Source organism: Chelonoidis abingdonii, chromosome 23 (assembly GCF_003597395.2).
Source record: "Chelonoidis abingdonii isolate Lonesome George chromosome 23, CheloAbing_2.0, whole genome shotgun sequence".
Classification (NCBI taxonomy): Eukaryota; Metazoa; Chordata; order Testudines; family Testudinidae; genus Chelonoidis; species Chelonoidis abingdonii.
In genome coordinates, this window is record NC_133791.1 from 10623259 (window position 1) to 10639806 (window position 16548).

The window sequence follows — 16548 nt, forward strand, 5'->3', positions numbered from 1 at the left end:
TTTTGGCTTTTTGACTGATCACTGTGTTCTTGTACCCATTAGTGTAATTTGCTTTGACAGCTGAGACAAATGCTGCAGTGCAAGAGAGATCATATTCTGTCTTTTTCTACAGCTGAACTGAACAACTGAGCTGCTCATGACTTCAGCAGGTGTTGAATTCTTGGGCATATCCAGTGTTTACTTTTCTAACTTCACCAAGAAGCAAACTCGGACTTGGGAAGGTGTCACAAATTGTTAGGAAAAAGCCCATGAGTGAGGCTAGGGCTCTAGAATCCTGTCTGCTTGTAAAAAGCTAATGAGAATAAGCATGATGGTTAGAAATGTGATTACTGACCCACTCTGTATGTAACAAAATGCCATCTGGATGCTAACCGTTAAGCCCCCATTAAGGACAATTGCAGAGGTAGGAGGAAAGTGAAGCATATGTACCCTACAGATGAGGCCCAATGTGACTATAGAAGAATTTATTCAATCCTGCAGAGGCTCATTGGAAAGGAGAGAATGTAACTTTTGTTTGAGTTTAAAATAAAAAAAATTGAAAGTTGAATAAACTAGAAATTGTGAAAGGACTCTTTAAATAGTTTTGCTGCTTGTCTCTCTTTAAAACCTTTGTGGGAATCAAAGCTGCCAGTTCTGAGATCAAAAGATTTTTGCTGCTTATTCCTTCAAAACTTGAACCTGAGATCTGCTTTCTTAAACTGTTCCTGTTTTTCATGTACATTGGCTCACTTTTACAGCATTAGTCAAGTGTCTGGGCTGCTTGTGTCTCCCTTTTAGAAAAAGGGAAATTAGTGGTTTGCTTGAAAGCCACAAAACTTGAGATTATAAAAAGGTTTTGTTTTTTTTAAATATCTAAGCCTGTTCAATAAGGTGTTCTCGGTTTTTTACTAATGACCCTGGCAAATAATTTGATGGGGACTGAACATACTATATTGACAGCTGTTGGAAAATGAATTCAAATTTAAATTATTCCCTCCCCTTTACACTAAAATCCAAAAAGTTCAATAAAAGTCTAAGGCCCTAATCCTGTAAAGATTTAGACATATTTACTGTCAGGCTTTGTGAGTAGTCTCTCACTGTTTGGGCAATGAAAATATACTAGTCAATGTCACTTGTGTTTCACTTCCAGGTTCTTGCTTCCTAGCACCATGTTGCAAATACTAGGTAATATCCTGGCCCCACTGAAGTCAGTGGCAAAACTCCCACTGACAACAGTGAGGCCAGGATTTCACCCACTGTAGAATGGTTAAAACAAGCTGTACAGGGGTTCAGGATGCCAGTTTCTGTAAGTCTAATTTTTGTGGTAGCTCTGATGGAACTGATAAGGACTGTTTGGGGTCTGAGGGGTCCAGCTACAGGTGAGAGGATGGATCATGGCCCCTCATAAGGCTGTTAGCATGAGTGGTTAGATATTACGGTAGTGCCTAGACAAGTGAAGACTGACCACTTCCTCATTTCTTTTTCCTCCGACTTTGAAGATTTTTAGTCTTTATTCACTCCATTCTCTATTCCCCTTTTCTTTTATGTTCTACCTTATCCCCATCTGTCTTTGTGGTCCTGCTTCATTTGTAGTAAGTACTCAAGTGGAAGCAGCCTTGCTTCATAATCATGAAGCAGGAATGTGTTTCTTGTACAGTTGAAGAAAAAGGGGGCAGAAATTATAAGTGACTTGACCAATGCCAGAAGGAGGGAGTGTCTCAGAGGTACGATTAGAATATGGGTGTGTCAGCCAAATTGTCTGATTGTCCATTGGTTCTGGGTGCCCAGTTTTTGAAACAGCTTGGTCTTTAGTTATCAAAATTGCTCACACCTGGAATTTCATTTGATGTCTGTGGGAACTGTGGGTACTTAGCACCTCTGGAAAATTAGGCCCAATATGGGTGTCCAGAAGTTGAGAAACATAAAACTAGTGCCGGTTCCTTAAAAGCAGCCCCTCTTGTCTATCCTAGGCTGCACCTCTATTGAACTGACCCTCTTTAGAGCTAAGGGCACAACATTTGCTCAGCCAAAGAGCTGTCCCACTTGCAGCCAGCTAGAAGCAGCAGCCCAGGTGCCACTTGCCTTTCACAGCCATAAACTGGGCTGAGGTACTGTGATAGAGTGCTGGGCAATAGCACCTATTGAGTTTGGGGAGGGGAGGGGGAAGGAAACAAGCCTGCCTGTATCAAAGGCCTCTCCCCCCACCTGAGAAGAAGCGGCACTAAATCCAGGGTTCAAGTAAAGGCAGGGGACAAGGAATGATGAAACAGGGCCACAAGGTCAAAAGCAGAGAGCCAGAGGGGTGCTGGGAAATAGCAGCTGAGCCAGCACTCTGGTCATTGCTGCTGTAATCACTGACTCCAAAGCAGACCTCATTAAGAGGGGCTGAGGAGGACTGAGAGACTAATCAGGCCATTAGGTAGATGGTACAAAAGGCACAGGAAGAAAGTGGGATGGGAGAGTCCGTTCTTCCCTGCTCGCCTTCGGAGCTGAGCGCTCCATAGGACTGTTTGATGGAGAACATAAGTAGGGGTGGTGCAGAATAATAGTGTAAATAAACTGCACTGGGGGTGTTTTACCCAAAAAAGGTTTCTGAACTTTGTGTACTTGAGCAGAGGTGGGAGAGAGAGGGCCCTGCCACACATGGGGTTTGTTTGGGATCTTAGCCAGCGCAAAGGTTTGGCGGCCTGGATGATGGAGGAGACCCTGCAGTGGCTGATAAAACAGCAAGAAGAAACTGAAGTCCCTGCAAAGTTTCCAATGACCCTATCACATGGAGAGGCAGGCCTCGCAGCAGCAAAGCTTGCAGGATTTCATGAGAGAACAAGCCAACATGTAGCAGCTCCTACAGAATGGTAAGTCCCATGATGGGGGAATGGTAACCAGACACAGGGCCTAGGGCCTATGTAAGATGGGCCCTGCTGACAATCCTGATGCATTCTGGGCACTTTTGAGAGGGTAGCTATGGGTGCAGGTTGGAATAGGGAGCCAGCCTCGGCCCAAATTCCCCTATCTGGGGGGAAGCCCAAGCGGCCTGTAAGGCTCTGAATGAGACTTAGGCCAGGAATTACAAGGCAGTGAGGCAGCCATCTTGGAGCAGGTGGAGCTGTCCACAGAGAAGTGCCACTGAAAGTTCTGATCTGCAAGGCAAGCTGGGGGTTTATGGTCCTGGGCATTCACCCAAAGGCAGACAGACTCGGTCATCTGCTGGCTGAGACCATACACCCAAACTGGGAGGTCCAGTGCTAGAACAGTTCCTTCAGGGCCTTCCTGAGAACATACAAGTGTGGGTCAGGAAGCATCTACTGGGTTTGATGGATTCGGCCGTGATATTAACTGAGGAATGCAAAGAGGCAGACTTTCCCAGGAAAGGAGGACAACCATATAGGGGTCTGGAGCATGGGAGGCAGACCAGAGACCCTCAGCAGGAAGGGAAGAGAGACATGTGACAGGGACACACACAAAGGGATTGCCTGTACATGGACTGTGGTTTGGTGAGTTTTGTAGTTGGGCCAGAACTAGAGAGAAGCAATGGACAAACTGTCTACACTTCAGTTATGGTGGGGAGGAAACTCAGGAGGGGCCTTGTGGACACAGCCTCAGCTTGCTCTTTGGTCTGGAGCGACCTGGTGAAGTCTCAATGGATGATCCTAGGATAGTGGTTCTAAAACTTTTGTATGGGTGACCTCTTTCAGAGGCTTGCTATGTGAATGTGACCCCTCCCTTATCAATTGAAAACACTATATCTATTTAACAGGATTATAAATGGTGCAGGCAAAGCGTGGTTTGGGGTGGAGGCTGACCGCTCAGGACCCCTCATGTAATAACCTCATAACCCCATGAAGGGTCTCACAACCCAGTTTGAGAACCCCTGTTCTAGGAGCAACTATTAACACAGTGAGTCCATGCGGATAAGAAGTGCTGCCCTATCGTCTGGGTGCCCCTTGAGTTCTGTGGGAGGTTTTGTAGTAGATGGTCTGCCCTATCCCGTTGTATTGGGCACTGACTGGAACCCTTTCCCACTAGGGAAACAAGGCAGTATAAGGAATCCCAGAGTGGGGAAAAGGAAGCTAGAGGGGAGAGAAAAGAGAATGAGTCGAAAGGAGCAGCAGTAGAAGCCTCCAGACAACAAAGCCTAAATCAGAAGGAAAGGAGAGTCCTTCTGGCAACTGAGGGTATGAGGATAGGAATGGAAGAAGGAGGTACAGGGGAAATAGCCCCAACTCCTTAGTAGAGACTGGGGGACCTATGAAGTCGCCTGCCATACAGTCCCAAGGAGAAAAAACCCAGGCATAATTCCAAGGGTTGGGAGAACCCAACACCCAGTGTGAACAGCGAGGAAAAGGGAGTAACTGTGGTCTACTGCCAGATACAAAGAGAGAATCTTGTGAGCAATTCCTCCAAGTGTCCATGGTGTGAAGACTTGTGGGCTGAGCCTGAGCTCTGGGGGTATCCTCCTCCCTCTAAGTGGGATTTCTGTGGGTGGAGACTGACCAGACGGTAAGAGTGACCCAGATGATCACCCTAGGGATAGAGAGACTCCACAGGGAGGCACCTCTGGTAAGGGATGGAGAATGAGAGGGGGACCTGTGTGACAGACTGCTGGGCACAGCAGCTCTAATTCACTACATCAGAGCAGACCTCATTAAGACGACCTGTGCTGAACTGATGGGCTGAGGAGAACTGAGAGGCTTATTAGACAGATAGCACAAAAGGCACAGGAAGAAAGTGCGGGGAGCCAGAAAGAAAGAGTGCTTTTCCCTGCTTGCCCTAGCAGCTGAGGGTTCTCCAGGACCACTGGAGTGGCACAGTATACAGAAGTGGCACCAGGGTTTTTGGCGCTCTAGGTGCAGGCCGGCTCGCCAGTCCTGCGCTCCGGTGGACCTCCCACAGGCGTTCCTGTGGACGGTCTGCTGGTCCTGTGGCTCCGGTGGACCTGCTGCAGGTGTGCCTGCGGAGGCTCCACCAGAGCCGTGGGACCAGCGGACCCTCTGCAGGCATGCCTGCGGGAGCTCCACCAGAGCAGTCTGCCACCCTCCCAAATCCTGCCGGCCTAGGCAACCGCCTCGGTCGCCTAAATCAAAGCGCTGGCCCTGATAGTATATAGTACAGGGGTAGTGTCAACTAATATTGTAAATACACTGCACCTGGTGTTTGACCAGGAACAAGGTCTCTGAGGTATAGGTGGAGCTGAGCAGAGGCAGGAGTGAAGAGGCCCTGCCCCAGTTACTCTTGAATCAAATTACTGGCTCTAGCCATCGGCTCTGAAGGTCAGTGCTGGGCTGCTGTAGAGGTGACCTATAACTAACCTGCATTTGTCAAGCAAAATGCACATGCTTTCATGTCATTTTTCTCTCCAAGACCAGAAACTTATTGAAAAACCGGGATTTACCTCGCCAGTCTGAAAACGGATGGGGCTGCACCTCTGGACCTTTCCACTGTTGACAAGTCCCAGGCTAGTAGCCAAGATGTAAAATTTCCCATAAGGAAAGGAAACAGGGCCTCTCTTCAGCCCAAGCTGTGGGCAATGCACAGAATTAGCCCGTGTCAGCCGCAGTTTGGCTCTTCGGCGTTCTCTGACTTTCACTCATCTAAAATCTGCAACCCAGGCAGGGAAACTGGTTTGACTTTGAGAGGGACAGTCACGCTGGCCGCCCCTGTAAGTAACACGCCGTTCCTCGCCGCCTCCTTTGCTCCGCACGATCTTAACATTTCACAACCAGCCTCTCCCGCTGTGCCCTCCCCGCGCGTGGAATGACCAATCCGTGCTGCTCTCTGACCACGGCCCTCCTCTTCCTCCTGCCATGCCAGCCGCTGCGCGCTTGAATCACACACACGCCGCCTTCTCCCCCACCGATTCACAGCCCTTCCTGGCACGACATTGGCCTTTCACGCTGCAGCCTTCCCCTCCTACGCCCACCTCCGCGTTCCAGCCCGGCCAGACGCAGCAGCCGGGGGGCCTCCTCCGGAGCATGAGTCACTTTCACGCTTTCCCCTCCGCCAAGCCGCCGAGATCCCCCCCCCGCCCCCTCTGCCCGCCGCTGATTGGCCGAGCGGCGGGTGCGCGGCGGTGTGGAGGGGCGGCCGGCGGCGCTTACAAAGCGCGGCGGCGAAGGTCACCGGCGGGGGATTGGCTGGCGAGGGAGCGCGTGCAGGGCCCGGCGCGTTCCACGGGCCGCGGCCGAACGTTCCACGGGCCGCTGCCGATCCGTTTTTTCACGGGCCGCGGCCGAGCGCCTGCTCTCGGCCCTGGAGGCCGTTCAGGGCGCTCGCTGCTGCGCTCTCCCGTCGCCGCCTGGCCGGGTGGCTGGGTCACGGTCTGCGCTGCTCGCCGGAGGCTGCTGCTCTACAAGATCGCGCGGTCGTGGTAAGGGGCGGCCTCTTCTCTGCCGCCGGGGCGGCGGAACCGGAATCCGAGCGGCCGCTTGCTGTTCGGCTCCTCGCGTAAGACGCGCTGCGGAAAAGAGGCGCGCTCCGCCGTGGCTCGCGGTTGTCCTGCTGCCGCGCTCCCCACGCGGGCTCCTTCTGTACGGAGGCGGCGATGGGTGCTGGGTCCTGCTGCTTGCGCGCGCGGGGATGGGGTGCCCTGCCTCGGGGACGCACGCTGGCTGCGGCCGAAGGGGAATCCCCTAGCGGGGGAACCTGGGGACTTGGATCCCGGGCGCTGCCGCCGCCGCGGATGGCGCTCGCGGTGCTCTTCGGGGCGCTTGGGGTGGCATTGGCGCTGCCGGCTGAGCGGGCTGTAGGAGCGGGGACGACACGTGGAGGGGACTGTGCTTGCCATGTAGGTGACTCCATAGGGAGGTGGAGCGCGGGTAAGCTGAAGGAGAGAAAATAAAGGGGTAGGAAGCCCGGAGCCTTCTGCGAAACAAGGGAGGAGACGTACCTCTCCCCCGAGCTTATCACTGAAGCAGAGGCGGCAAAAGAGGGGTTAGGCACCATGAAGAAAAGACCCCGGCCTCGGAGAGCTTTGGCACAGAGCACTGGTGGAGTAGGTAGGGCGGATAATGGATGCTCAAGTTCACGAGAAATAGGCGGGACCTAGAGCAGGCGGTCCATAAACCGTCGGAGCTGTCCTGTTCCGTGCCATGGCTCTGCCTGATCCCCTAGGTATTTAAGTTCGAAGGAGGCTTATCAGCAAATGGCTATAAAGGTGAATTTCACTGTAAACCGCGGACGAAAGATATTTCTCTGGATTATCAACATTTGCTGCTAAGAAAAATGCTGCTTCAGCACTTCTTAGTTTGATTTAAGGCTACTTGCTTTGTATATTTTGACACGATGTTGACAACATGTTTTAACAATTATAAAGCTTTGAAATTCCGAAAGTAGTTGTCTCCTGCCATTAATTAGTGTCTGAACCTCCCCCCCATTCATTTTCCACAACTGTAAAAATTTAAATTGATAAAAGTTGAAAAAATGCTTAAAAATTCGTATGTCGAAATTATTTTTTAAAAAAATCAAATTCTATCAAATCTAGTTATAAGCTTTTTGTGGCAAACACTGTCTTTATGTGATCAGTGCCAAGCACAATGGTCCCTCAGTTGCTCTTGGAACTTTGGGGTGTTATGGTAAAATTGTGTATGGTCAAATACGTAGAATGGGTGAGAGTGTAACTGACATTTCTGTCTGTGTTAATTTCTTCCATAATTTCAGTATCTGTCTACGAAACAAAATTCCAAAATGGGCAAAAATTTGAGCAGTATGGGAGCGGTTGTTTGTAGGGGATAGCCAGATACATTTTTCCAAATCCCCAAAGCTATTTTCTGTCTTTCTAACTGAGAACAGCAAGCACTTGGCTATTATAGCAGCAGAGAATCCTGTGGCATCTTATAGACTAACAGACGTTTTGGAGCATGAGCTTTCGTGGGTGAATACCCGCTTCGTCAGATGCATGCATGTTAGTCTATAAGATGCCACAGGATTCTCTACTACTTTTACAGATCCAGACTAACAAGGCTACCCCTCTCATACTTGGCTGTTATAGGAGATATGTAAATTCATAAAATCTAAAGTGTCTTCCCTTCCTCCAGTAGATAGCTTATTGGCTGGCATTTTTTGTTAACTATGTTACATTAAGTTGTTTACCCAAGTCTCATGGCAGCTCTACACTTAAAAGCTGCAGCTGCACAGTGCTTAAGGGCTAATCTATACTAGAAGTGCTACATCTGCGCACTTGCACCGATGCAGCTGCTCTGCTGCAGTGTCTGGTGAAGATGCTCTATGCTGACGGGAGAGCGTTCTCCCGTTGTCATAGTTACCACCTCTCATGGAGGTGGATTTAATGTGTCAGCCAGAGAAGCTCTTCTGCTGACATAGTACTGTTCACACCGGTGCTTAGGTGGGTGTAACTTATTTTGCTCCGGAAGGTGGCTTATTTGCACCCCTGAGCAATGTAAGTTTATTCCTGGTGGAATTCTGTGCCAAAAAAATTAAAAATTCTGCACACAATATTTTAACGTTCTCCATGTTTTATTTGTCAAAAGAACACAATATAATCACTCCAGTTTCAATTGTTCTGATGATTTATTTCAAACTACCTGTCAGCAAGTATGTCTGTAACAATACAGACAACAACAAAAGATTTCCCCATGAGTAGAGAATTAAAGAAACTCCTCTGCTTTTGTTAGGTGCCTCAGTCTGGGTGTGTCACACATGCCAACTGGGCATATCTTGGGGGAAAAAACTCCGCCCCTCCAATCCCTTAGTTGATTCTCATTTTTTCCCCCATAGGGTTACCATATTTCAAGTTCCTAAATAGAGGACAATGGCAGGGGGAGGGGCAGTTGGAAAGGGGGCATACAGTTGGGGAGTGCTATAAAGGGTATTTGAGGGATGCTGGAGTGGTGTGTACTTTGGGAGGAACTAGCAGCTCTACAGCATCTATTCTGCAGGATAAAATAAAATTCTTCACAGAATATTAATTCTGCATTGTGCATTGGCACAGAATTCCCCCGAGAGTATAAATTATATCAAAGTGAGTGTAGACCTGGCCTTAGTGAAGACATGCTGATGAGAGAGCTCCCGTTGGCATAGTTAATTCACCTCTGCGAGAGGCGGTAGCTATGTCAATTGGAGAAACTCTCCTATGTCATAGCACTGTCTGCACTGGGTGTTCGGTCAGTGTGTTGCTCAGAGGTGTGGATTTTTCAAACCTCCGAGCGACCTACTTATACCGAAGTAAGTTCGTAGTGTAGAGTTGGCCTCAGGCTTTGAGATTTTCTTTCCGGCTCCAATACTAATTTAAAAAAAATAAAAAAGGCAAATAGGGGAGGCAAGAGATACTTGCTTGTTTTGCAGACTTTTGTTTGGTTGACTTGCGGGGGGTGAGGGGAGGTGTATAAGTGCAATGTAACAGTATCCCACTAGGGAAAGCAATGCCAAGATAGTACACTCATGCCGTACAGTGGTGCAATATAACAACTTAGAAAGGTACGCAGGGGCTAATGCTGCTATTTAGGCTTTGAAAAAAACAAGAAGTCTGGTGGCACCTTAAAGACTAACAGATTTATTTGGGTATAAGCTTTCATGGGTAAAAAAACCTCACTTCTTCAGATGCATGGAGTGAAAGTTACAGATGCAGGCATTATACAATGACACGTGAAGAGAAGGGAGTTACATCACAAGTGGAGAGCTAGTGTTGACAGGGCCGATTCAATCAGGGTGGATGTAGTCCACTCCCAATAATAGATGAGGAGGTGTCAATTCCAGAAGAAGCAAAGCTGCTTTTGTAGTGAGCTAGCCACTCCCAATCCCTATTCAAGCCCAAATTGATGGTGGTAAATTTGCAAATGAATTTTAGTTTTGCTTTGTTAGGCTTTAGTTATTTTTGGTGATTCCTGCTGATTCGAATGGAGTTGTACTGGCCTAAGGACGCTTTAAAACCTTGCATAAGCTTCTATTTGTTATCTTTTCCCCTTTTTGAGGCTCATTCCTTGCAAACATGGTTTTTTATAGCCTCATGTATCTGAGGAGGAGTCAGGATTTGTAACGCACACTGGGAGCTGAGTTGAATTTGAAAAGTTTAGAACTACAACTTGAAACCAGTGTTTAATATGTGCTTTTTGACAAGACACACGTGTAACAGAGCAAGCTTGGGCCGCCCTGTCACCCATAAAGTACTTCATTGGAGTAGGAGACGGTCCCCTTGACCAGTGTAAGGTTCATTTACAGTTTGAAGTTTCAAATGGAGATAAGGCACCTACAGCAGAATAGTTCAGGTTTATTCTCAAATGTGTAGGCTTTATATAAATGAACAAAAAGGACAACAATCAGTGTTTCCCCCATGTACAGGACCTGACATTTCCATTTGATATTAAGGTTAGATAAGAAACTGATGGCCTGCAGCTATCATCCATGAAATAAGCCATTCTTCCATGACCATTGTTGGTGCTGATTTAGCTGAAGTACCCCTTGAGGCAGTGGAATGACTTTTCATCTGACGAAGTGGGTATTCATCCACGAAAGCTCATGATCCAAAACATCTGTTAGTCTATAAAGTGCCACAGGATTCTCTGCTGCTTTTACAGGTTCAGACTAACACGGCTACCCCTCTGATGCTTTTCTTAAGTGGCTCAAGTGGAATGTGTTTGTGGAATCCAGAGAATCGTAGCTGTCTTTGAGCCTCTTCTATACAGGGAAATTATCCATGTTCTGAAAACATTCTCAGGGACTGGTCTTCAGAACTGTTTGGGGGTAACATACTTGTGCTGAGCACTGCCGGGACGAAGTATTCCAAAAACTATTCCACCAGTGCTTCCCAGTCTCTCGGAGGTGCTGTTAGCAGAGCGTGAAAGGGCCGATGGGGTGGCAGCAACACCTCTGCAGAATTCTCTACTGGGCTGGGGGCCTGGAACAGTACCTGGAAGAAGTGTGAATTGTCCCATTCAAATTAATGGATTGTTAACTCTGAAACCCCTGCTGCTAATGGGCCACCCCCAAGGCAGCCTGGGTTTCTGAGTGACCCCATCCCAGTGAGATGAATGGGGTAGTTAGCACCTATCCTTGTTGCATAATATCTGCAGACCTAAGTTACACTCAGGTCACTGGGCATGTCTACCCTTGCTCTGCCTGCAGCAGGAAACAGGTTCCTAGCTGCAGCGTAGACGTCAGTTTCCAGTCAAATTACTGTACTTGGGAGCATATTTCCATTGAGGGACAGTTTTTCAAGCAATTTTAATCCTCGCTGGAAGCGAGAGGGGTTGGTGTGGAGGGGGTACTCAGGGAGACTGGTGTAGTCTTGGGGATTGAGAACACTGATTTTAAGATGTAGCATTAACTCTCTGATCAGAGGGGTGTGGCTGCCTCTAGGAAAGATTTAACACCAAAAAAAGGGTCAATTTGTTAAATAATACATTTTAAAACTTGATCCAACCTTGGGTCATTCTAGAACCTTGGAACAGTTTCCTTGGAGTCCAGCCTGGGGAAATCTCTCCGTACCCATGCTTTCGTCCCTCACTCCTCCCCTGCAATTAGATGGGTAATATCCCACCACGCACTCTCACCACAAACCATCGTCCCCTTCGTAAGGTTGGGATCTTCTGATTTTTGAACCCATTTCCATGGCAACACATTACAGGGACACATAAGGGGGATTATTGCTTCTTATCCCAAATAAGCAGGAGGAGCTGGAGAAATCTTGATCCTTTGTGTGAAGGAAGGGTTCATATTTAACCCTTTGTGGCCATTCCCCCGCCCTGATAAGGGTGCAGAATCTGGAGGTGAGAAACAGAAGCATGTTTGTGGGAACAGAACTTCCAGCAAACCTTTGGATGAGACGAAAGCACGCCTTTTCTCCTAGTTTCTCAGATTCAGGCCAATAGACCCCACCTGTTTTGTGCCTGTGTCATCCAGTACTATATCATCCTTAAAGGGCTGAGGAGCATGCTCTCTAGCACACCTGTCTGGAGGAGCCAGATGTAGACTGAAGTGTGCCTCACGTGGACCTCAAACTCCCGTATGGTGGTCTGCTTGGCTGCTGAAAGATGAATGCCAGTAGACTGTGGCTTACTTGGATTGGCCACCTAATCTAAAAGAAGGGCATCTTCTCCCACACCCTCGCCCATTTTAACAGTGTTCTTTCAATGCCTGTCTTGACTTGAGCACGTTGGGCATTAAAATATTTACAACATAAAAATAAATCTCAGGGAGGGGGGGGGGGCGGAAATGGACCTATGGGTCTCTCAACCTCTGAAGATTTTCTCTGTGTGGTCTTGTCTTTACTGCAGGGGAGAAGATTCACTCTTAAGTAGCATTAACCAACATGAGCTAAAATCCTAAGGAAGCCAAGACCGTGTGTGCTTTCCACACAAGTTAGCAGGTCCAGGTAAACCGTAGGCTCCCTCGTAGTCTTTAATTGGACCTGCTAATTCATAAGAAGACTACAGACTACCTTGTCTTCTCTAGAATTTCCACTGGGATTCAGAATATGCCTTTTTTTCCCCTAATGAAAAATCACTGTGTTTGTGTGTGTGGGATTCATGCTCCGTTCTCAGCCCTGGGGACCAATGACCTCATCTTAACCATAAAGCAGGTACAGCAAAACAGCCGCTAGGCAAGTTTGCTCACGAATGTTTTAATGTTGTGGTAAGGAGACATCAGCTAGGGATCGAAGTCTCATGTCCACTTACTTGTTGCGTGCTCTGCTGAGATTGCCATGAAGGGAACCAGTTAGTGCCAGTTGTGCTGGTGTTTTTGAGAGGCGCACACCTGGGAACTGAGACCACTTAGTTATAACTTAGGCAGCAAATAAGACTGTTTACTATCTCCAGGGTAGGCAGCTCTTGCAATTTGAGTACGAGTTTCATGGTATTTGTTATGGGGGGCCTGGGCGTTCTTGTCTCACGCACGCCCTGTCAGTACTTGGCCTGGGCTGGGGAAGCTAATGATCCAACCAGCAGACCAAATTCAGTGATGAATCCTGATCATGTGCCACCTGAGGCACATTACACATAGGCTGAGATATTTGGTGTATTTCTTAATGTTCCAGTTTGTGATTATATGAGAATCCGTTTTCATCTTTCAAAAAGCCAGCCCTCATGATTGCAAAGAAAAGTTTGAAAATGTGACCAGAGTGTACCTTACAAACTCAGAAACCGGAAGACAAAGAGTACCTGTGATTTTTGGAATGCTTGGGGTTAACATTGCTGTGTCTCTGTTCCAGAATGCTCGCCAGTGAAGACAACCATCTTTCTCTGGCCCAAAATCTCCAAGACTCTCCCATTCACACCTGCTAACCAGTAGACTGTTGGTTTCAATATGTGTTTGTTTCTCTCTCCTTTCTTTCCTCTCCTCCCCAACCTGCTCTATTGACTGCCATAGAGCCCACTATGGAGATGAGTATTCTGGTGTAGGGCAGCATTTTTGTCCCAGCTGTATGACTTCCCACACCACCTTGAACCTCACTGGTAGAGAGAAGCAGCACTGTTGGGCTGGGTGGGAAAAACTCAAGAGCTGAATCTGACCCCTTCTTATATGGTCCTGCCAAGTCTCCTGTCTCAAATAGGAGTGTCTTGCATTAGGGGGTGTACTCATATCTCTACCACACTCCTTTTAACTCCTGCCATCTAGCTAGCATTTCGTATCCTGACATTTATAATCTCATCACTGGTGGTAGCGGTGGCTGCTGCTTCTCGCTGGTTCTCTGAGATTCACCCAACTCCTTCAGTTGGTAGCTCCCCTTGCAGCAGGGTCCTTTGTGGATTGTGGAGGGAACAGTTCCTCATCAACAGAGAATGTATAGAAGATCTTTAACAGAACTAATTCTGTAAATTGCCAGCAGTGCTCCCTTTGATACGAGGCCAGGATGGCCAGCAGAGAGCTCCTTGCTGTGACTGATCCCTGGCCATGTCTCTTAGGCAGGAGCAGGGAAAGCAATCTGGGAAGCATCGAGGGAGAAGTGGGGGGAAAAGATGGCAGGAGTCATGGGATTGGAGGCTGGAAGGGGCCCGAAGGTGGGAAAAGGGGCAAGGGAAAGAAAGCGCCCAGCCCTACCATCTGTTCCTTGCTGGTATCCTCAGAGAATCTTTCTCGGCTCAGGTCTCTTGACATAGACCCCACGCTAGGGTACTGGGAGGGTTTATAAGCATGTTATGTGCTGGCTTTTGAGGTTGCAGTTGTTAGTATGATCCCTCGTCAAGGGCTGCTGGATAATCCAGGACTCAAAGGGAGCTGTTCTGTGGGTCCCAGCAGAGCTGCCACAGTCCACTAATGAACAAGTGCCAATGGGTGGGTTGGCTTCTGCCTCTGTCCTGAGGGCTTGTGAGAATGAGATGCCTGCAGATGGGCATTTCTGCTCCTGTTCCACCAACTGCTGTAGTTCAAATGAGCCTTTGTGGCCAGCTGACTGTGGATGGTGGCTGCGAGAAGAGCTCGGGCAGATTTTCAGCTTCGTTTTTAAGGCAGCTTTTTCTGGGGGCCCTAAGGCGTCTGTGTCTTGCAATGAGGTTGTGTTGCAGAGAGTGGTGTTGGGTATGTGCAGAGCAGCGAGAGGCCTTTTCCCCTCTACTTGCTTCCAATGGCATTTCTATTGCCCAGGAGAACTGAAGTGGTTACTGCTTCAGTTTGCCCCGGCACTGGGTGGCCAGGCAGCTTTCATTCACAGTGAGCCCAGGGTATGTAAACACAGGTGGGTAGAAGAACCCTGTATACCACCCTCCTCCCACCAACTCCTTGAGACTTAGTGATCCACAGGCCTGCAAAAACGCTGTTGTCACTGAGGGTCACCCTGTTTGTTCAGTGGATTTCACTCAAAAGGATTGGAGGGGGCTACAGAACATGCTTCGCCTAAATGGGGTTAGTTGGGATTTACTCTCTGTCTCAAGGCCTGTCATACCTGGGCTGGGGGCAGGGCCTTCTTGGCTCAAGAATAACCTCCTTAAGCAAATCCATTGGCTGCCCTGAATGCTCTATCAGGCTTTTCTACACAGGTCAGTTAATCTCAGGTCCTCCTGCATCCCCTGCCCATTGGCTGTTCCTTGGAGCTGTTTTTCTGGCTCTTCCATCCCCTAGTCTGTTGCTGTCACTCAGCCATTGGACTGATTTATTTTAATTGCAGATTTCTGTATTTGTTTATAGAGTAGCCCTCTGAGGTGGGCAGTCACTCCCTGCTGGGGTTGTCAGATTGGCATTTATCAGCAGACCAAGGCCCTACCCCTTTCTTTGAGTTGAGTATCTGGCCCAACCATCTTGCCCACTGCCCAGAAGAAGGGCAGGGCAGATAGGTACTTCACCTGGTTTTGTAGTCCCGATGGCCAGTGAATGTTTCTTGAGTTTAATCATTCAAGCACCTGTCCTGCATGCTTGTCTAGCTGTAGCTGCACAGATACAGTGGTGTTGAGTGAGATATAAGCACCCAGATAATAGTTACACAGATGCCTGGCTCTGCCTATAACTCAATGCAGATTTGAGTACCCACTGGGCAGGGCCACCCAGAGGATTCAGGAGGCCTGAGGCAGAGCAATTTTGGGGCCCCTTTCATAAAAAAAAGTTGCAATATTATAGAATACTATATTCTCATGTGGGCCCCCTGGGGTCTGGGGCAAATTGCCTCACTCCCACCCCCACCCCCCTGGGCGGCCCTGCCACTGGGCACCAGGACAGAAGTCTTATTGGTAAAATATCGAAAAGGAGAGAGATTGGAGGCTGAGAGCAGATTCCACACAGGAGAAGGACTGGAAGTTTCTCATAGCAGCTGGAGCTCCTGTGGTTTTTTTGCGTGCCCTGCTGCTGCAGACGTATTGGACAAATGTCAAAGGAGAACTCCACCCCTCTGCCTCCCTGGGTACAGATGGACCCTGTGGGATAAAATAAGACTCCAAACACAAGTGTTTACTGCAGTGCGCCGTGGGGAGCTTTTCCCAAGGCTCTGTCCATTGGTGACACTGCCATTGCGTGGCATAACTAGAGACTGCTATTCTTGATTGGGTAGCAGCTGGCCCTGTCACTCTAGACAGCTGTTGTACACAGTCACTGATTGGCCGTTGGCTTGAACAGCTGTCCCTGTGCTCCCAGACCTGGTTGGCTGACTTTAATAAACCCAAACAGATTAACTCTGTGCTTTGAACTACAGTGAAACTTGTTTCTTGGCTCTGTTCCTGGTTGAAGACCAAATCAGCGAGTTTTACCTGAGAGATCCTAGAGATCCAAACATGGAGACTTTAAGCAAAGCCTTTGTTGTGGTCTTCTCCAGTCAGGCTGCATCATGAAGGAGGCTAAACTTGTTGAGATTCCTATTTTATCAAGATTGTTCTAAAATAGTGGGACTGGAAGGCTCAAGGGATTGGAGTTGCAGAACCTGTCCTCTCAAGGCTGATGGTTCAAACCTAGGCACAGAAAGATGGGGATTGGAAGTTGTTTCCTTCTGACAATCAGTGGCTTAGGTGACAGTCTAGTTCCCAGTGGGCAGGAATCCATATCTCAAAAATCTCACTACAGCATTTTTATTGGAAGAGAAATCACAAGTTGAATAGGGCACAGAGATTTAACTCCTCTCTTGCCTCAAAAGGAGATGTTGACAAAGGAAGGGCTCCTGCCCAGTGCTTTAGATCTGTCTTGTGGGTGGATAATTTT

The 16548-nt window shown here is 48.3% G+C and overlaps 1 protein-coding gene across 1 annotated transcript in view; it reads left to right on the top strand.

Moving 5' to 3' along the window:
- Nucleotides 1–5783: 5783 nt before the first annotated feature.
- Nucleotides 5784–16548, top strand: part of TMEM201 (transmembrane protein 201) — a 47531-nt gene continuing 36766 nt past the window's right edge. The window contains exon 1 of the mRNA XM_075060398.1: nt 5784–6343. Within this exon, the coding sequence (XP_074916499.1) occupies nt 5784–6343 (560 nt within the window). The remainder of the gene's footprint in view (nt 6344–16548) is intronic.